Raw genomic sequence first — 22,479 nt, 5'->3', positions numbered from 1 at the left:
GCTCTTTTGTGTCAACAAGTTTTTTGGTGGTGTGTGAACATGTTCCTACAGACTCGTTCACTGTGCAAGTGGCCCATGTGTTTTAGGTTCTATAATTGCTTTCTTGTTTCTACAAGACTAGGGAGTCCACCACTCCTCTGTGGGTTATTTGCACTGGAGCTGCTTCATCCAGCACGTCCACATGGATATTTTTTCTCTCTGAGCCCTGCTTATACAGGTACTATACAGATAATCAGGTTTTTAAATACATCAGATAGGGATTATATACATTAGATAGGACTGCTCTATTATGGGTATACCTTGGCGATTGGTGGAGCAGCTTAATATACATTTTTTTGCAAAAAAACGTATTAACTAAATACCCTGTATTTTTTTCATCTTTTGACTAGCACTTGCTTATTTACTGTGACTTTTTTACAACAGAGTATTTTTGACCTCGCTGTGCTCTTTTGTGTCAACAAGTTTTTTGGTGGTGTGTGAACATGTTCCTACAGACTCGTTCACTGTGCAAGTGGCCCATGTGTTTTAGGTTCTATAATTGCTTTCTTGTTTCTACAAGACTAGGGAGTCCACCACTCCTCTGTGGGTTATTTGCACTGGAGCTGCTTCATCCAGCACGTCCACATGGATATTTTTTCTCTCTGAGCCCTGCTTATACAGGTACTATACAGATAATCAGGTTTTTAAATACATCAGATAGGGATTATATACATTAGATAGGACTGCTCTATTATGGGTATACCTTGGCGATTGGTGGAGCAGCTTAATATACATTTTTTTGCAAAAAAACGTATTAACTAAATACCCTGTATTTTTTTCATCTTTTGACTAGCACTTGCTTATTTACTGTGACTTTTTTACAACAGAGTATTTTTGACCTCGCTGTGCTCTTTTGTGTCAACATCCTTCAGCATGACCGGTTTGGCAGTGGGTCAGTAATGGTGTGGGGTGGCATTTCTTTGGAGGGCCACACAGCCCTCCATGTGCTCGCCCGAGGTAGCCCGACTGCCATTAGGTACCGAGATGAGATCCTCAGACCGCTTTTGAGACCATATGCTGGCGTTGTTGGCCCTGGGTTCCTCCTAATGCAGGACAATACCAGACCTCATGTGGATGGAGTGTGTCAGCAGTTCCTGCAAGATGAAGGCATTGAAGCTATGGACTGGCCCGCCCATTCGCCAGACCTGAATCCGATTGAACACATCTGGGACATCATGTCTCGCTCCACCCACTGTCACGTTGCACCACAGACTGTCCAGGAGTTGGGGGATGCTATAGTCCAGGTCTGGGAGATCCTTCAGGAGACCATCCACCGCCTCATCAGGAGCATGCCCAGGCATTGTAGGGAGGTCATACAGGCACGTGGAGGCCACACACACTACTGAGCATCATTTTGACTTGTTTTAAGGACATTACATTCCACTTTAATTTTGTGTGTGACTCCAAATCCAGGCCTCCATTGGTTAATAAATTTGATATCCATTGATGATTTTTGTGTGATTTTGTTGTCAGCACATTCAACTTTGTACGGAACAAAGCATTCAATGAGAGCATTCCATTCTTTCAGATCTAGGATGTGCTATTTGAGTGCTCCCTTTATTTTTTTGAGCAGTGTATATACAGGGTGGGCCATTTATATGGATACACCTAAATAAAATGGGAATGCTTTGCGATATCAAATTCCTGTTTGTGGCACATTAGTATATGGGAGGGGGGAAACATTTCAAGATGGGTTCTGACCATGGTGGCCATAAGTCAGCCATTTTGGATCCAACTTTATTTTTTTCACTGGGAAGAGCATCATGTGACACAAACTTATTGAGAATTTCACAAGAAAAACAATGGTGTGCTGGGTTTTAACGTAACTTTATTCTTTCATGAGTTATTTACAAGTTTATGACCACTTATAAAATGTGCTCAAAGTGCTGCCCATTGTGTTGGATTGTCAATGTAACCCTCTTCTCCCACTCTTGACACACTGATGGTGACACCGCAGAAGAAATGCCAGCACAGGCTTCCAGTATCTGTTGTTTCAGATGCTGCACATCTCGTATTTTCGCAGCATAGACAATTGCCTTCAGATGGCCTCAAAGATAAAAGTCTAAGTGGGTCAGATCGGGAGACCGTGGTGGCCATTCAACTGGCCCATGACGACCAATCCACTTTTCAGGAAACTGTTCATGTAGGAATGCTCGGACCCGACACCCGTAATTGATGGAATGGTGTGGTATATGGTTTAGAAAAATAGTGGGGCCATTCTTCATCAATAGAAACCTCAATGCCACTGGATATCTGAAATTGCTACATGACGATGTGCTGCCCTCTTTATACACTGAAGATAGCACTTCCCTGAGGTTTTTCAAGCAAGATGGTACATCACCACATTATGGGTGTCAGGTCCGAGCATTCCTACAAAGAATCTGACTCCCTTAGACTAGCATTTTTTCTGCGGTGTTGCTATCAGTGTGTCAAGAGTGGAAGAAAAGGGTTGCATTGACAATCCAACACAATGGGCAGCACTTTGAACACATTTTATAAGTGGTCATAAACTTGTAAATAACTCATGAAAGAATAAAGTTACGTTAAAACCTAGCACACCATTGTTTTTATTCTGAAATTCTCAATAAGTTTGATGTGTCACATGACCCTCTTCCCATTGGAAAAAATAAAGTTGGATCCAAAATGGCCGACTTCAAAATGGCCACCATGGTCACCACCCATCTTGAGAAGTTTTCCCCCTTCCATATACTAATGTGCCACAAACTGGAAGTTGATATCACCAATTATTCCCATTTTATTTAGGTGTATCACTATAAATGGCCCACCCTGTATATACGCACACACACATTGAAATCAGTGGTGTATATACCAATACACTTACTGTTAGTTCCCCAATAACCGGCCTAGAAATGGAAGCAACCACAGTCTCATCCATCACTCTGCAGCCAATTGTGTAACTGTCCTGACGATTGGAGGCAGCGGAGTTGTGGTCCCTTGACAAAAAGGTAACAGCGTGTGGATCTGCATGATCTCCCTGGCTGTGATCCTTGACACTGTACTAGACTTCCTTCATAATGTACCTCCTCCGTCTACTGTACCAAACACACAGGAAACCCACATGATTACAGCACACGGAGGTTTCCTAATCAGCTCACGAGATTGAGGTCACCGTTAACTACACTCCGCAACAATGAACACATATGGCAGCAGCGGCTCAGTATTGGGGTATCAGGGGCAGTAATAGGGACACATACGGCAGCAGCGGCTCAGTATTGGGGTATCAGGGGCAGTAATAGGGACACATACGGCAGCAGCGGCTCAGTATTGGGGTATCAGGGGCAGTAATAGGGTCACATACGGCAGCAGCGGCTCAGTATTGGGGTATCAGGTGCAGTAATAGGGACACATACAGCAGCAGCAGCTCAGTATTGGGGTATCAGGTGCAGTAATAGGGACACATACAGCAGCAGCAGCTCAGTATTGGGGTATCAGGTGCAGTAATAGGGTCACATACAGCAGCAGCGGCTCAGTATTGGGGTATCAGGGGCAGTAATAGGGTCACATACGGCAGCAGCGGCTCAGTATTGGGGTATCAGGTGCAGTAATAGGGACACATACAGCAGCAGCTCAGTATTGGGGTATCAGGTGCAGTAATAGGGACACATACAGCAGCAGCTCAGTATTGGGGTATCAGGGGCAGTAATAGGGACACATACGGCAGCAGCGGCTCAGTATTGGGGTATCAGGTGCAGTAATAGGGACACATACGGCAGCAGCGGCTCAGTATTCGGGTATCAGGGGCAGTAATAGGGACACATACAGCAGCAGCGGCTCAGTATTGGGGTATCAGGTGCAGTAATAAGGACACATACGGCAACAGCGGCTCAGTATTGGGGTATCAGGTGCAGTAATAGGGACACATACGGCAGCAGCGGCTCAGTATTGAGGTATCCGCAACATTGAAATTACACCAAGAAGGAATAGACATGGAGTTATGAAAATTACAGGATGGAGACATGTGACTGATCTCCAAATGATGGAAAAGTGGAAACAAAAGTTTAACCCCTTTACCCCCAAGGGTGGTTTGCACGTTAATGACCGGGCCAATTTTTACAATTCTGACCACTGTCCCTTTATGAGGTTATAACTCTGGAACGCTTCAACGGATCCCGGCGATTCTGACATTGTTTTCTCGAGACATATTGTACTTCATGATAGTGGTAAAATTTCTTTGATATAACGTGCGTTTGTGAAAAAAACGGAAATTTGGCGAAAATTTTGCAATTTTCCAACTTTGTATTTTTATGCCCTTAAATCACAGAGATATGTCACACAAACTAATTAATTAGTAATATTTCCCACATGTCTACTTTACATCAGCACAATTTTGGAACCAAAATTTTTTTTTTGTTAGGGAGTTATAAGGGTTAAAAGTTGACCAGCAATTTCTCATTTTTACAACACCAATATTTTTTAGGGACCACATCACATTTGAAGTCATTTTGAGGGGTCTATATGATAGAAAATACCCAAGTCTGACACCATTCTAAAAACTGCACCCCTCAAGGTGCTCAAAACCACATTCAAGAAGTTTATTAACCCTTCAGGTGTTTTACAGGAATTTTTGGAATGTTTAAATAAAAATGAACATTTAATTTTTTTTCACAAAAAATTTACTTCAGCTCCAATTTTTTTTATTTTACCAAGGGTAACAGTAGAAAATGGACCCCAAAAGTTGTTGTACAATTTGTCATTAGTATGCCGATACCCCATATGTGGGGGTAAACCACTGTTTGGGCGCATGGCAGAGCTCGGAAGGGAAGGAGCGCCATTTGACTTTTCAATGCAAAAATTGACTGGAATTGAGATGGGACACCATGTTGCGTTTGGAGAGCCCCTGATGTGCCTAAATATTGAAAACCCCCACAAGTGACACCATTTTGGAAAGTTGACCCCCTAAGGAACTTATCTAGATGTGTGGTGAGCACTTTGACCCACCAAGTGCTTCATAGAAGTTTATAATGCAGAGCCGTAAAAATAAAAAATCATATTTTTTCACAAAAATGATCTTTTCGCCCCCAATTTTTTATTTTCCCAAGGGTAAGAGAAGAAATTGGACCGCAAAAGTTGTTGTGCAATTGGTCCTGAGTACGCGGATACCCGATATGTGGGGGTAAACCACTGTTTGGGTGCATGGCACAGCTCGGAAGTGAAGGAGCACCGTTTGACTTTTCAATCCAAAATTGACTGGAATTGAGATGGGACGCCATGTTGCGTTTGGAGAGCCCCTGATGTGCCTAAACATTAAACCCCACCACAAGTGACACCATTTTGGAAAGTAGACCCCCAACAAGTGAGCCCATATTGGAAACTAGACCTCCCAAGGAACTTATCTAGATGTGTTGTGAGAACTTTAAACCCCCAAGTGTTTCACTATAGTTTACAACGCAGAGCCGTGAAAATAAAAAATCTTTTTTTTTCCCCCACAAAAATGATTTTTATCCCTCCAAATTTTTATTTTCCCAAGGGTAACAAGAGAACTTGGACCCCAAAAGTTGTTGACCAATTTGTCCTGAGTACGCTGATACCCCATATGTTGGGGTGGAACCCCTGTTTGGGCACACGGGAGAGCTCGGAAGGGAAGGAGCACTGTTTTACTTTTTCAACGCAGAATTGGCTGGAATTGAGATCGGACGCCATGTCGCGTTTGGAGAGCCCCTGATGTGCCTAAACAGTGGAAACCCCCCAATTATAACTGAAACCCTAATCCAACAACACCCCTAACCCTAATCCCAACGGTAACCCTAAACACACCTCTAACCCTGACACACCCCTAACCCTAATCCCAACCGTAAATTTAATCCAAACCCTAACTTTAGCCCCAAACCTAACAGGAAAATGGAAATAAATACTTTTTTTTAATTTTATTATTTTTCCCTAACTAAGGGGGGGGGGGGGGGTTGATTTACTTTTATAGCGTTTTTTTATAGCGTATTTTTATGATTGGCAGCTGTCACACACTAAAAGACGCTTTTTATAGCAAAAAAGTTTTTGCGTCTCCACATTTTGAGACCTATAATTTTTCCATATTTTGGTCCACAGAGTCATGTGAGGGTCTTGTTTTTTGCGGGACGAATTGACGTTTTTATTGGTAACATTTTCAGGCACGTGACATTTTTTGATCGCTTTTTATTCTGATTTTTGTGAGGCAGAATGATCAAAAACAGTTTTATTCTTCGGGTCAGTACGATTACAGCGACACCTCATTTATATCTTTTTTTTATGTTTTGGCGCTTTTATACGATAAAAACTGTTTTATAGAAAAAATAATTATTTTGGCATCGCTTTATTCTGAGGACTATAACTTTTTTATTTTTTCGCTGAGGATGCTGTATGGTGGCTCGTTTCTGGCGGGACAAGATGACGTTTTCAGCGGTACCATGGTTATTTATATCTGTCTTTTTGATCGCGTATTATTCCACTTATTGTTTGGCGGTATGATGAAGCGTTGCTCTTTGCCTCGTTTTTTCTCTTTTCTTACGGTGTTTACTGAAGGGGTTAACTAGTGGGACAATTTTACAGGTTGGGCCGTTATGGACGCGGCGATACTAAATATGTGCACTTTTATTGTTTTTTTTTTTATTTGGATAAAGAAATGTATTTATGGGAATAATTTTTTTTCTTTATTTAGGATTTTTTTTTTTTTTTTTTTTTTACACATGTGGAAATTTTTTTTTTTACTTTGTCCCAGGGGGGGACATCACAGATCGCTGATCTGACAGTTTGCACAGCACTCTGTCACATCAGCGATCTGACTTACAGTGCTGCAGGCTTACCAAGCGCCTGCTCTGAGCAGGCACTTGGTAAGCCACCTCCCTCCCTGCAGGACCCGGATGCCGCGGCCATTTTGGATCCAGGCCTTGATGCAGGGAGGGAGGTAAGAGACCCTCGCAGCAACGCGATCACATCGCGTTGCTCCGGGGGTCTCAGGGAAGCCCGCAGGGAGCCCCCTCCCTGTACCTCCGGCACACTGCGATCATGTTGGATCGCGGTGTGCCGGGGGTGAATGTGCCGGGAGCAGTCCGTGACCGCTCCTGGCACATAGTGCCGGATGTCAGCTGCGATAATCAGCTGTTACGCGGCCGATCGCATATGACGTACTATCCCGTCACTGGGAGTTAAGTCCCAGGTCACCTTGACGGGATAGAACGTCATATGGGATTAAGGGGTTAAAAAACATTTGGATTTATTCAGTCAGGAGGATGAACGCCACGTGCAGAAATTCCCGCACTTACAGCCTTGGCTGCTATCCGTGAGGTCAGTAATGGTTGTCTGAGGAAGGTTTTGCCATGTTGAAAGCATTTCAGCAAATCATCAAGATCCACTGCTGGCAGCTTCTTTTGCAATTGCCTGCTGAGGACATCCTGAGTTACATCCTGTATTATACCCCAGAGCTGCACTCACTATTCTGCTGGTGCAGTCATGGTGTACATACATTACATTACTGATCCTGAGTTACATTCTGTATTATACCCCAGAGCTGCACTCACTATTCTGCTGGTGCAGTCATGGTGTACATACATTACATTACTGATCCTGAGTTACATCCTGTATTATACTCCAGAGCTGCACTCACTATTCTGCTGGTGCAGTCACTGTGTACATACATTACATTACTGATCCTAAGTTACATCCTGTATTATACCCCAGAGCTGCACTCACTATTCTGCTGGTGCAGTCACTGTGTACATACATTACATTACTGATCCTAAGTTACATCCTGTATTATACCCCAGAGCTGCACTCACTATTCTGCTGGTGCAGTCATGGTGTACATACATTACTGATCCTGAGTTACATCCTGTATTATACCCCAGAGCTGCACTCACTATTCTGCTGGTGCAGTCACTGTGTACATACATTACTGATCCTAAGTTACATCCTGTATTATACCCCAGAGCTGCACTCACTATTCTGCTGGTACAGTCACTGTGTACATACATTACTGATCCTGAGTTACATGCTGTATTATACCCCAGAGCTGCACTCACTATTCTGCTGGTGCAGTCACTGTGTACATACATTACATTACTGATCCTAAGTTACATCCTGTATTATACCCCAGAGCTGCACTCACTATTCTGCTGGTGCAGTCACTGTGTACATACATTACTGATCCTGAGTTACATGCTGTATTATACCCCAGAGCTGCACTCACTATTCTGCTGGTACAGTCACTGTGTACATACATTACTGATCCTGAGTTACATCCTGTATTATACCCCAGAGCTGCACTCACTATTCTGCTGGTGCAGTCACTGTGTACATACATTACTGATCCTGAGTTACATTCTGTATTATACTCCAGAGCTGCACTCACTATTCTGCTGGTGCAGTCACTGTGTACATACATTACATTACTGATCCTGAGTTACATCCTGTATTATACCCCAGAGCTGCACTCACTATTCTGCTGGTGCAGTCACTGTGTACATACATTACATTACTGATCCTGAGTTACATCCTGTATTATACCCCAGAGCTGCACTCACTATTCTGCTGGTGCAGTCACTGTGTACATACATTACTGATCCTGAGTTACATTCTGTATTATACTCCAGAGCTGCACTCACTATTCTGCTGGTGCAGTCACTGTGTACATACATTACTGATCCTGAGTTACATCCTGTATTATACCCCAGAGCTGCACTCACTATTCTGCTGGTGCAGTCACTGTGTACATACATTACTGATCCTGAGTTACATCCTGTATTATACCCCAGAGCTGCACTCACTATTCTGCTGGTGCAGTCACTGTGTACATACATTACTGATCCTGAGTTACATTCTGTATTATACCCCAGAGCTGCACTCACTATTCTGCTGGTGCAGTCACTGTGTACATACATTACATTACTGATCCTGAGTTACATCCTGTATTATACCCCAGAGCTGCACTCACTATTCTGCTGGTGCAGTCACTGTGTACATACATTACATTACTGATCCTGAGTTACATCCTGTATTATACCCCAGAGCTGCACTCACTATTCTGCTGGTGCAGTCACTGTGTACATACATTACATTACTGATCCTGAGTTACATCCTGTATTATACCCCAGAGCTGCACTCACTATTCTGCTGGTGCAGTCACTGTGGACATACATTACTGATCCTAAGTTACATCCTGTATTATACCCCAGAGCTGCACTCACTATTCTGCTGGTACAGTCACTGTGTACATACATTACTGATCCTGAGTTACATGCTGTATTATACCCCAGAGCTGCACTCACTATTCTGCTGGTGCAGTCACTGTGTACATACATTACATTACTGATCCTAAGTTACATCCTGTATTATACCCCAGAGCTGCACTCACTATTCTGCTGGTGCAGTCACTGTGTACATACATTACTGATCCTGAGTTACATGCTGTATTATACCCCAGAGCTGCACTCACTATTCTGCTGGTACAGTCACTGTGTACATACATTACTGATCCTGAGTTACATCCTGTATTATACCCCAGAGCTGCACTCACTATTCTGCTGGTGCAGTCACTGTGTACATACATTACTGATCCTGAGTTACATTCTGTATTATACTCCAGAGCTGCACTCACTATTCTGCTGGTGCAGTCACTGTGTACATACATTACATTACTGATCCTGAGTTACATCCTGTATTATATCCCAGAGCTGCACTCACTATTCTGCTGGTGCAGTCACTGTGTACATACATTACATTACTGATCCTGAGTTACATCCTGTATTATACCCCAGAGCTGCACTCACTATTCTGCTGGTGCAGTCACTGTGTACATACATTACTGATCCTGAGTTACATTCTGTATTATACTCCAGAGCTGCACTCACTATTCTGCTGGTGCAGTCACTGTGTACATACATTACTGATCCTGAGTTACATCCTGTATTATACCCCAGAGCTGCACTCACTATTCTGCTGGTGCAGTCACTGTGTACATACATTACTGATCCTGAGTTACATCCTGTATTATACCCCAGAGCTGCACTCACTATTCTGCTGGTGCAGTCACTGTGTACATACATTACTGATCCTGAGTTACATTCTGTATTATACCCCAGAGCTGCACTCACTATTCTGCTGGTGCAGTCACTGTGTACATACATTACATTACTGATCCTGAGTTACATCCTGTATTATACCCCAGAGCTGCACTCACTATTCTGCTGGTGCAGTCACTGTGTACATACATTACATTACTGATCCTGAGTTACATCCTGTATTATACCCCAGAGCTGCACTCACTATTCTGCTGGTGCAGTCACTGTGTACATACATTACATTACTGATCCTGAGTTACATCCTGTATTATACCCCAGAGCTGCACTCACTATTCTGCTGGTGCAGTCACTGTGGACATACATTACTTGTGTACGGATCTGGTGGAGCGCCATTCTTGTTCATAGGTTATATCTGGTATTGCTGAGCTGTAATACCGCACACAACCCATCGCCAAGAGAGGTAATTTCTGAACAAAAATGACAACCTAATACAACCACTGTAAAGAACATTTTTTTAATATTAATTATCCCCTCCTCCATATAACTAGTCTGTCACATTCTTTGTATTATTTCTCTTAATAATTACTCTGCTGGGACAGTAAAATTCTGATCTGACAACTGCAGATTAGTGTGGGGGGGATGGGACAGATTGTAAAACATCTCACGTTACGGAGGCACCACGGTATAAAGCAGCACGATACTTTATAATTAGTTATTTACAGGAAGCGTCCGTGGTGGCGCCCTCTTATGGTGACTTTTTCTTATGTCTGAAGGCTTTGCCCTTCGGTCCTCCCATTTTACGTCCTCCGGCAACCTTGTCTTTTTTCCCCTTATTTTGGTCCTTAGAGCCAAATGCTCCGGGTTTCTTGAATCCCATCTTCTTCCCTTTACCCGTGGGGTGTTCATTTTGAGTTCGGCCCCTGTTGTTTTTAAAGGGTTTCTGTCCTTTTTTACCAGGTCTAGGTGACTGTCCTTTGGGACCCTCAAAATTTCTAAATTGTTTCTTTCCTTTTTTATCAGGTCTGGGCGACTGTCCTTTGGGGCCATCGAAATTTCTAAATTGTTTCTGTCCTTTAGGTGATCTGGGCGACTGTCCTTTGGGACCCTCAAAATTTCTAAATTGCTTATTTCCTTTTTTATCAGGTCTGGGCGACTGTCCTTTGGGGCCATCGAAATTTCTAAATTGTTTCTGTCCTTTAGGTGATCTGGGCGACTGTCCTTTAGGACCCTCAAACTTTCTAAATGGTTTCTTTCCTTGTTTATCAGGTCTGGGTGACTGTCCTTTGGGGCCATCGAAATTTCTAAATTGTTTCTGTCCTTTAGGTGATCTGGGTGACTGTCCTTTGGGACCCTCAAAATTTCTAAATGACTTCTGTCCTTTTTTATCAGGTCTGGGTGACTGTCCCTTGGGGCTCTTCGGACCTTTGCGTAAGGAGAACTTGGACGTGTGATGTCCGCTGGGGGACGGGGAAGCATCGCTTTGTTTCATGGGGTCTTTTTTAAATCTCTTCTGGGGTGGTCCAGATTTCCCTTTTGGTAATGATTTCCTTTTTTTGCCGTGAAGGAAGAGATCTACAAGAGGGATGAAAAGAAAAAGACAAAATAATCCTTCTAGTATGCCAATATTGAAGAACATGCCACCTACCTGATGCCAAGGAAGGTGGTCAGAAAACCTCACAGAGACCACATCTTACATAAACATTTTTCAGGAAGAAAAACACTTTTTTCCCCCCTTAAAGTCCCAGAGATCAGCTGCGATCGCCAGGGAAAGTTACAACCAGCCACACATTTTCCCTGCAGTGATCTTTACTGGGGAAGCGAAGAAATACATGTTGGCCACTGAAATAATCAAGTCACCAGTGAATTCATGGATCTGCCAGTGTTTCTCTAAAAGTATTTAATATGTGCAAGGATTTTTTTTTAAAGAGATAATCAAATTTCAGACCTTTGGTGTCAAACAAGGCGTTCACAAACAAAAAACTGGAATATCGTGCCGTGTCCATACATTCCTATAGAAGTTATACCTTTGTCTGGTTCTTCTCCCACCGTCTGTCTGTAATACTCCACGTCATCATCTTCAGACACGTCCGCCGGATCTTGTTCTCCGGGGTCTTCCACTTCATCGTCCTCATCCTCTGGTCGCTTCCGCTTCATGCCGGCCAAACTGCGCTTCCTGGGGGTAAAACAACAAAAAAGTTAATATCTCTAGAGCCCGGGATGAAGGTAAAAAAAACACAAAACCTCAGATTTTCCTACGATTACGGTACGTATCGCTCACTCACTTATTCTCCTCATTCATCGCTTTCTTTCGCTTTACATTCTGCTCCTGTTTCTTCTTCCGCTCGCTCTTCTGCTTCAGCTTCTTCTCCCTCCGATCCAGCATCGCCATGATCTCTTCCTCTGTCTTCTTTACTGAAATAGGAATAAAAAAAAAAAATAAAAAAAGTTTTTAGAGCGCTAACTCTCCAAATCCACCTCAAAACTTCTCAAACTTTGAGAGTTTATGCTCAGGTTCTGCTCTGAAAACTCTGCAAAAAGACTCCATGTGCACACGGCCTGTGGGTGGTTTTCCCACTGAAATGAATACCCAACCTGTTCATACAATATTTCAAGTGGTTTTTCGGTGTGGATTATGGTGCAGAATCGGCGCAAAAATCCATGAAGAAAAACGCTGTGTGAACACACCCCAACGAGAGTTCCTTCTAGGAAGGAAAACCTAAAACTTACTATAATTGTGGTACAGAACTTTGCCGTCATTTAAGCCCTCCTCAATCTTGACCAACTGTAGAGTCATCCTGGGGCCGATCTGGAGGCAGGAGAGAAATGGTCAGAAAGGGAACACATAGCTATTACAGTCATAGCTCAGATCTGCCAGATTTCTGCACAATCTGTCCATGCATGACTAGTCACAGACTCACCTCCGTTAGACGCACAGCACTTTGCTCGAACCTCTGGTTGCCACGTCCGGCGTATACCTGGGGCAGCTCCGTGATGTTATGTTCTCCATCTTGCTCGGCCTCGCTCTCCGACAGGTTGGCTCCTCTGGATGTAAGGAATGAGAAGTCAGTAACTGGAAGATGCAACCGCAACGAGAAGAGGAGGTTGCCGTCTGCCAGCAACTTCCCTCCGCGAGCCCCGCCATCTGCCGGCAACTTCCCTCCGCGAGCCCCGCCGTCTGCCGGCAACTTCCCTCCGCGAGCCCCGCCGTCTGCCGCCAACTTCCCTCCGCGAGCCCCGCCGTCTGCCGGCAACTTCCCTCCGCGAGCCCCGCCGTCTGCCGGCAACTTCCCTCCGCGAGCCCCGCCGTCTGCCGGCAACTTCCCTCCGCGAGCCCCGCCGTCTGCCGGCAACCTCCCTCCGCGAGCCCTGCCGGCAACCTCCCACGCCCCCCCCCCTTCCACGGGGATATTGGGGAACATTAACCCTCCATGTCTCTATTACTTTGTTCTCCAGTACACCTACTTGACCAGTAATTCACTGATGTCCTCCCAGCGGCTCATGTTGGGGAATTTCTCCTGAAGAAGCTTCTTCACCCCTTTGCTCATTCCCACCGGGACCACCTTCACACTGCTGCAAAACAAAAAAGGAAGGATATTATGTACATGAACAATATTGCCCCCTTCAGCCATCATGGAGGTACTGCAACATTGGAACCATATTCCCGCTAGAAATATGCTCATTGCATGTAAGCTCCTTATCTCTGGCGCCCCCTGTATGTAGGAACCATGTAAGACAAGGTCCAGCCTTTTTGATCAGATCTTATCCGGGGCAATGTCCCCTTACAGGTTGCAATGGCAGATTTCTCGGGGTGCGGCACTGGAATAACGGGGTGTTCTAGTTGTAGCATTGCTCTCCTTACTAATGCCTGAAGTCCAGTAGCTGCGTGTCCTGGTTGTAGCTGATGAGGATGCATCTACGGATGGAGTTCAGGTGCACCTAAAAGAGAAAAATCACAATAGTGGGCAGGACAAGGTAATGGGGGATAATGAGAGTTGTAGTTCATCTCCTGCTCAGGGGGCGCAACATGGATGTCTCAGAAAACTTCCTCTACGAGGATCATGGGAAGCCCTCAGAAGACTATACAAGGTCATCAGCGACATCCTCTAAGGAGCAGCAGACTGATGGAATATTGAAGGCTGCAGACGATCAGCAGTCAACGATTAACTGCAGCGGTTACATAGGAGGAACATCAGGGAAGGAAATATATATATATATATATATATAATCTATATTATGATGCGCAGTTTATCTGTTAACAAGGCGTTGCCCAGTAGTGGACTATCCCTTTAAATGATAGGAATTAGATCTGCAGTGTAAAGCATTAGGGACGGGCTTTTTTTTTTTCTTACCTTGTGCACATTGATGGAGGGGAACATATTCTGGAACATGGTGGCCATGACCTTGACGTGCATCCCCTGTGTGCCGAAATTATTGAGAACCAGGAGAGGAGGAAAGGCGAACTGCTTCTCGTGCATCCGGTGCTTCTTCAAGGAGGAGACCACGTCCTTCACCAGGGAATACTGCGCAGAGAGAGGGGCATTCACATAGTCAGCCCATCTAGTGCCCATCTGTACAGACGAGTGTACCCAGCAGCGCTACGTACTGTGCGGGCACAGGAGGGTCCACACCATGAGCCCCCTCGCTGTGCGGCGTCCGGCACAACCTCCACATAATGTATACTGTACCCCCCCAAAAAAATTAGAGGCCGGGCTCCTGCATTAACTGTCAGGGATGGTGCCCTGGCTGTTTAACCCCCTAAATGCTGCGATCGAGAGAGATCACAACATTTCGGAGGCAGGCAGAGGGAGGGGGCTCCTTCTCCCTTTAGATCAGCACCCGAGACTTCACCGCAGGGGCCCGATTGTGGCCATGGTGACCCGGGGGTCATTATGACGACCCATGGGTCGTCAAGCTACAGAAAGCCTCTTAAGACCATGCCTAGATCGTGGTCTATGAGGCTTCTCTCAGTGCAGCACTGTGAAATTCCCATAGAGGGATTAAGATTAAGTAAAACAGTTAAAAAAAAAATTCAGACCCATAAAAACATATTTTTATGTTTGTGGTTTTTTTTTTAAAGTACACATATGTAGTGTCGCCATGTCCATAACGACTCGATCTATTTCAGTTGCAATAAAAATAAAAAAAAATGTGGCAAACTATGGTTTATCATCCTTCCGCGGGAAAAAGTGGAATACAACATGATCAAAAAGACAAATATAAAAGAAAAATGGTATCTCTAAAAACGTCATCTTGTCCCGCAAAAAAAAAAACAGGCCGCCATACCGCTCCACCAGCCGAAAAAAAAAAAAAAAAAAGTTATAGTTCTCAGAATAAAGCAGTGCCACCATTTTTTTTCTATAAAAGTTTTTATTGTGTAAAAGCACGAAAGCAAAAAAAAAAAAAAAAAAAAGAAGATATAAATGAGGTATCGCTGACCCGAAGAATAAAATGGTCTTACCAATTTTACCCCAAACGGAACGGTATAAAAAAAAAAAAAAAAATTCCTGAATTGCTGGTTTTTGTTCATTCTGCTTCCCAAAAATCAGAATAGAAAGCGATCAAAAAATGTCATGTGCAAGAAAATGGTACCAATAAAAATGTCAACTCGTCCAGCAAAAAACAAGATGACTGTCGGCCAAAACATGAAAAAATTATAGCTCAAAATATGGTGATGCAAAAACTAGTTTTCGTTATAAAAGCGTCTTTTAGTGTGTGACAGCTGCCTCGCTATAATTCTGGTATCTCTGTAATCGCACCGACCAGAAGAATAAAGTCTTCTAATCACTTATACCGCACGAGGAAAGGCGTAAAAAATAAATAAAACCAATTCTTCACCACCTGTTGATTTTTTCATTCTACTCCCAAAGATCGCAGTAAGGCTCGGCGCACATTTATCCTGCGCTCTGCGCTGAGCGCTTACACCCGGGTTTCCGTGTAAATCTCAGATATGTGATTCAGACAGAACCCCGGGCAGAAGATTCCCTATAACGAGGCAGATGGAGGCACTTTGGTCGCTATCTGACCTATAATCCGGCGGTGTCCGTCTTTTTAGGACTGCATAAAAGTGCCGTTGGCCACAGGTGGAGCCCAGAGTAACTCCGCTGCCTCATTATAGTGAATGGATCCCTAAGGGGTTTCATCTGAATTACGTCACTCAGAGATTTAGATGGAAACCCCGATGTAAGCGCTCAGTGTAGAGCACCGGATAAATGTGATCCCGAATGTTATGTAAAATGTTACCCAATAAAAGCTTCAACTCAATCCACAAAAAAAAAAAAAGCAAGTCCCCACTCAGGTCCGTCATCTAACGGAAATATAGGGGGCTTCCACGTTCCTAGTAGCACAAAGGCTCTGGAAAAGCGAAATGGCTCCTCACCCGCCAAAGAAATTCAGCGAATTTTGCGCTCCCAAAATCAAAAGCCCCCCTCCCGTCTGAGCCCCAGTGTGTCTAAGCCACATTCAGAGCCCACGTTTGGCAGGGGTATAATTTCCAAAATGGGGTCACTTGAAGGGGGATTCTGCTTTTCTAGCACTTAGGAGCTCTATTATATGGAGTTGGCAAACTATTGCAGGAAATTCTGCGCTCCGTCCTTCCAGAGTCTCTCCGTGTGTCTAAGAAGTACTGTACAGCCACATATTGGCATTTCTACATTCAGCAGAAATAGGGGGCCAAATTTTGGTGCCATTTTTCTCCATTTTCCCGTGTGAAAATGTAAAATCTGGGACTAAAAAAAGAATGTTTGTGGTAAAAACGTAATTACATTTTCTTCACTGCTCCGATGGTGTCAATCAGGAGAAATGGCACAACAAACTGGGGTCCTTTCTTTCCCATTAGCCCTTATAAAAAAAACTTAAAAATTTGAGGACGAAAACAACATTTTAGCGGTAAAAACTTAATTGATCTTTCTTCATCGCCCAATGGTATAATTTTCTATGAGGCATGTGTGGTGTCAATATAATCACTGCGCCCCTAGATGAATTCATGGGGGGGATGTAGTTTGTAAAGTGACATGACTTATGTTGGGGTTCTGCCAATGTGTCCTAGCACCCACAAACCATTCCAGAAAAATCTGAACTGCAATATGGCGCCTCTTCCCTTCTGAGCTTTACACTCTGCCTCAGTTTCCCCACACATACCAATACAGACAGAACTAAAGAAGAACTTTCCAAAAACAGCCGAGATGAGAATACAGTAAGGATACCAACCTGAGCCACTTTGAAGTGCAGCGTGGGGCCTCTCGGCACGCGGACAAATTTCTAACGATGGGGGAAAAAAAAATAAACAAAAAAAGTAAATTTTGCATTATGAGATACTTGCTGGGGGTTATGTAGTAAAAAGGGGACATTGGGGCCCTGTCCCTACAGTCCATCTTGAGTACAGTCCGTGCCCTGCCAACTTCTAGGACAGCTATTGTAAGGAAGGTCCCTGCACAGAAAGTTACACAGGAGGTGGCGGATAACATCCAGAAGCCTCACTGACACAGAGGACACACATATGGCCGAGCGTAGCAATATACTGTGCTGCTGGTATACCCCTATAAGGCATAATGAACTGAAGAGCCCCCACAGATGCTGACAAGGGGGTACATAGTCCCCAGCACAGAGGCCTGGCCTGTCAGAGCTAATGAGGATAAGGAGACCACAAAGTCAGCGACAGACGGTGACCATGAAGGCCAACGAGGCAGCCCGAGGCTCAGGAACTTGGGAGAGGGTCTATTGTTTGGGCCCCCACAGATCTGACTTCTAGATGATGATAAGACAAAGCTGTACACATTTTTCTCATACACGTCACCAGCTCTTTACGTACAAAGTTGACGTTTGTCTCAGTTTTGCTGAAGACCAAAAAGTGGGTGACTCCGAGGGGCCCGGCCACCGAGACGAAGTCTTTCAGGCTGTTCTTCTTGCGAACCTACAAAGCAAAGTAAACAATTAGCAAATCACCTGCTAACCCCTCACCCAAAGAGCGGCCCCGCCGACACGTGCACCCCATCATTACGGCTCCTCGCCACCCTGCCGGCCTTGACCTATCTGGTTGTTACCTTGAGCGACGAGGCCGTATATGGCTCCATGGCTTTCCTCACATCCTGGATCAGCTGCTGCACGTTCTTCCCAATCTGCCCGCGATGGAAGACGAACGAGTGCGGGACGCCGGAGTAATCCTCCTCGGCATTGTGAACGGCGGCCGCTCGGAGCTTCTTCTGGTTCTTAGTCTATAAAATAAGAAGAGAAGAGTCAGCGGTGAGGACACGCTGGACCGGAGGGTGCGTTCCCGGGGACACACTGTTTGCTAAATCAGCCATGTCTGTGAGAGGAATGAAGATCGATTGAGGCCACAAATACGAGAGAGAAATGTCAGACATGGCCTGTGATCACGGGCGTGGAGACCGCTCAGGTGTGCGGTGGGGCGACGTTACTGGAGCCATGAGGCAACATCCTGGGCGCGGTGGAGCGACACCAAGTGTGCGGTGGGGCAACGTCATGTCAGCGGGGTGGGATGTTATTTACACGGTAGGGGCGACGCCACGTGTATGGTGGAGGTGACTTCATGTGCGCGGTGGGGAGACGTTATGGGCGCGGTGGGGAGACGTTATGGGCGCGGTGGGGAGACGTTATGGGCGCGGTGGGGAGACGTTATGGGCGCGGTGGGGAGACGTTATGGGCGCGGTGGGGAGACGTTATGGGCGCGGTGAGGTGACTTCATGTGCACGGTGGGGCGACGTCCGGGGCACGGTGAGGCGACTTCATGTGCACGGTGGGGCGACGTTATGGGCGCGGTGAGGCGACTTCATGGGCGCGGTGAGGCGACTTCATGGGCGCGGTGGGGAGACGTTATGGGCGCGGTGGGGAGACGTTATGGGCGCGGTGGGGAGACGTTATGGGCGCGGTGGGGAGACGTTATGGGCGCGGTGGGGAGACGTTATGGGCGCGGTGGGGAGACGTTATGGGCGCGGTGGGGAGACGTTATGGGCGCGGTGGGGAGACGTTATGGGCGCGGTGGGGAGACGTTATGGGCGCGGTGGGGAGACGTTATGGGCGCGGTGGGGAGACGTTATGGGCGCGGTGAGGTGACTTCATGTGCACGGTGGGGCGACGTCCGGGGCACGGTGAGGCGACTTCATGTGCACGGTGGGGCGACGTTATGGGCGCGGTGAGGCGACTTCATGGGCGCGGTGAGGCGACTTCATGGGCGCGGTGAGGCGACTTCATGGGCGCGGTGGGGAGACGTCATGGGCGCGGTGGGGAGACGTCATGGGCGCGGTGGGGAGACGTCATGGGCGCGGTGGGGAGACGTCATGGGCGCGGTGGGGAGACATCATGGGCGCGGTGGGGAGACGTCATGGGCGCGGTGGGGAGACGTCATGGGCGCGGTGGGGAGACTTCATGGGCGCGGTGGGGAGACTTCATGGGCACGGTGAGGTGACTTCATGTGCACGGTGGGGCGACGTCCGGGGCACAGTGAGGTGACTTCATGGGCACGGTGAGGTGACTTCATGGGCACGGTGAGGTGACTTCATGGGCACGGTGAGGTGACTTCATGGGCACGGTGAGGTGACTTCATGTGCACGGTGAGGTGACTTCATGTGCACGGTGAGGTGACTTCATGTGCACGGTGAGGTGACTTCATGTGCACGGTGGGGCGACGTCCGGGGCACAGTGAGGTGACATCACACTGGAGCACAATGCTATTTCATTACATACAGTTGTTTCCCATTCTCCACAAGTTCAGACTTTCCCTGTACACAGCCTGCGCTCCCTGTGCCAGCCCAGGTGCCCAATGATGACACGACCGTGCCAGCTAGAGACGGCAGCAAACAACTACAACTCCCAGCAGCTCCAGGATGGCGTGTCCTCTCCCCCCGGTACCGGCCCCGCTCCGCCTCCTCTCACCTTCTCCTTCCCCATGCTGCGCTCTCCTCTCCACCGCACACACGTGGTAGAGAAGCTCACACACTTCCGGCTGCGCCGTCTCCTAACTGGAACCAAAGCTGCGTTCTGTTAGTTCCGCCTTCACTTGGTTCCGGGCAGGGATTGTGACTGCGCTGAGTGAAGCGGGTGGGAACTCACTATACGGTCTCTATGGGGCGCTGTGCATCTTGTGTCATTGGGAAAACAGCCACATTGTATAAGCAAAGGAATGGGTCGGGTCTCTAGCAACCAATCGGATTCCAGCTTTTATTTTTACAATGCAGGTTACAAAATGAAACAAGTGACCTGATTGGTCAGAGTCTGTACATAGGAAAATCTGGTCATAGTCTGTATACGGGGGTCTGTATATAGGAGAATGTGGTCAGAGTCTGTATACGGGGGTCTGTATATAGGAGAATGTGGTCAGAGTCTGTATACAGGGGTCTGTATATAGGAGAATCTGGTCAGAGTCTGTAAACGGGGGTCTGTATATAGGAGAATCTGGTCAGAGTCTGTACAAGGGGGTCTGTATATAGGAGAATCTGGTCAGAGACTGTATACGGGGGTCTGTATATAGGAGAATGTGGTCAGAGTCGGTATACTGGGGTCTGTATATAGGAGCATCTGGTCAGAGTCTGTACAAGCGGGTCTGTATATAGGAGAATCTGGTCAGAGTCTGTATACGAGGGTCTGTATATAGGAGAATGTGGTCAGAGTCTGTATACAGGGGTCTATATATAGGAGAATGTGGTCAGAGTCTGTATACGAGGGTCTGTATATAGGAGAATGTGGTCAGAGTCTGTATACGGGGGTCTGTATATAGGAGAATCTGGTCAGAGTCTGTATACGGGGGTCTGTATAGAGGAGAATCTGGTCAGAGTCTGTATACGGGGGTCTGTATATAGGAGAATGTGGTCAGAGTCTGTATACGAGGGTCTGTATATAGGAGAATGTGGTCAGAGTCTGTATACGAGGGTCTGTATATAGGAGAATGTGGTCAGAGTCTGTATACGGGGGTCTGTATATAGGAGAATCTGGTCAGAGTCTGTATACGGGGGTCTGTATAGAGGAGAATCTGGTCAGAGTCTGTATACGGGGGTCTGTATATAGGAGAATGTGGTCAGAGTCTGTATACGGGGGTCTATATATAGGAGAATGTGGTCAGAGTCTGTATACGGGGGTCTATATATAGGAGAATCTGGTCAGAGTCTGTATACGGGGGTCTGTATATAGGAGAATCTGGTCAGAGTCTGTATACGGGGGTCTGTATATAGGAGAATCTGGTCAGAGTCTGTATACGGGGGTCTGTATATAGGAGAATCTGGTCAGAGTCTGTATACGGGGGTCTGTATATAGGAGAATGTGGTCAGAGTCTGTATACGAGGGTCTGTATATAGGAGAATGTGGTCAGAGTCTGTATATAGGAGAATCTGGTCAGAGTCTGTATACAGGGGTCTGTATATAGGAGAATCTGGTCAGAGTCTGTATACGGGGGTCTGTATATAGGAGAATGTGGTCAGAGTCTGTATACAGGGGTCTGTATATAGGAGAATCTGGTCAGAGTCTGTAAACGGGGGTCTGTATATAGGAGAATCTGGTCAGAGTCTGTACAAGGGGGTCTGTATATAGGAGAATCTGGTCAGAGACTGTATACGGGGGTCTGTATATAGGAGAATGTGGTCAGAGTCGGTATACTGGGGTCTGTATATAGGAGCATCTGGTCAGAGTCTGTACAAGGGGGTCTGTATATAGGAGAATCTGGTCAGAGTCTGTATACGAGGGTCTGTATATAGGAGAATGTGGTCAGAGTCTGTATACGAGGGTCTGTATATAGGAGAATGTGGTCAGAGTCTGTATACGGGGGTCTGTATATAGGAGAATCTGGTCAGAGTCTGTATACGGGGGTCTGTATAGAGGAGAATCTGGTCAGAGTCTGTATACGGGGGTCTGTATATAGGAGAATGTGGTCAGAGTCTGTATACGAGGGTCTGTATATAGGAGAATGTGGTCAGAGTCTGTATACGAGGGTCTGTATATAGGAGAATGTGGTCAGAGTCTGTATACGGGGGTCTGTATATAGGAGAATCTGGTCAGAGTCTGTATACGGGGGTCTGTATAGAGGAGAATCTGGTCAGAGTCTGTATACGGGGGTCTGTATATAGGAGAATGTGGTCAGAGTCTGTATACGGGGGTCTGTATATAGGAGAATGTGGTCAGAGTCTGTATACGGGGGTCTATATATAGGAGAATCTGGTCAGAGTCTGTATACGGGGGTCTGTATATAGGAGAATCTGGTCAGAGTCTGTATACGGGGGTCTGTATAGAGGAGAATCTGGTCAGAGTCTGTATACGGGGGTCTGTATAGAGGAGAATGTGGTCAGAGTCTGTATACGGGGGTCTGTATATAGGAGAATCTGGTCACAGTCTGTACAAGGGGGTCTGTATATAGGAGAATCTGGTCAGAGTCTGTAAACGGGGGTCTGTATATAGGAGAATGTGGTCAGAGTCTGTATACGAGGGTCTG

General features: G+C 46.1%; 1 protein-coding gene across 1 annotated transcript; it reads right to left on the bottom strand.

Moving 5' to 3' along the window:
* Positions 1-10,549: 10,549 nt before the first annotated feature.
* On the bottom strand, positions 10,550-20,052 carry PPAN (peter pan homolog). Its single transcript, XM_069767071.1, has 12 exons — positions 19,938-20,052; positions 18,089-18,259; positions 17,857-17,958; positions 17,256-17,306; positions 14,399-14,569; positions 13,909-13,985; positions 13,512-13,619; positions 12,968-13,091; positions 12,777-12,855; positions 12,332-12,461; positions 12,074-12,222; positions 10,550-11,621 (listed from the first exon to the last, which is right to left on the bottom strand). The coding sequence occupies exons 1-12, from the start codon at positions 19,950-19,952 to the stop codon at positions 10,795-10,797; spliced, it is 2,004 nt and encodes a 667-aa protein (XP_069623172.1). The 5' UTR covers positions 19,953-20,052; the 3' UTR covers positions 10,550-10,794.
* Positions 20,053-22,479: the final 2,427 nt, after the last annotated feature.

Source organism: Ranitomeya imitator, chromosome 4 (genome assembly GCF_032444005.1).
Source record: "Ranitomeya imitator isolate aRanImi1 chromosome 4, aRanImi1.pri, whole genome shotgun sequence".
Taxonomy (NCBI): Eukaryota; Metazoa; Chordata; class Amphibia; order Anura; family Dendrobatidae; genus Ranitomeya; species Ranitomeya imitator.
This window is presented reverse-complemented; position numbering and strand designations above follow the sequence as displayed.

What these genes read in the sequence shown, in the direction of transcription:
- PPAN (XM_069767071.1), bottom strand. An exon ending in CTGAGACAAACGTCAACTTT is followed by an intron (nt 17,307 to 17,856) that starts GTACGTAAAGAG and finishes CCCCATCGTTAG; the next exon opens with AAATTTGTCCGCGTGCCGAG. An exon ending in GCGATGAATGAGGAGAATAA is followed by an intron (nt 12,223 to 12,331) that starts GTGAGTGAGCGA and finishes TTTTACCCCCAG; the next exon opens with GAAGCGCAGTTTGGCCGGCA.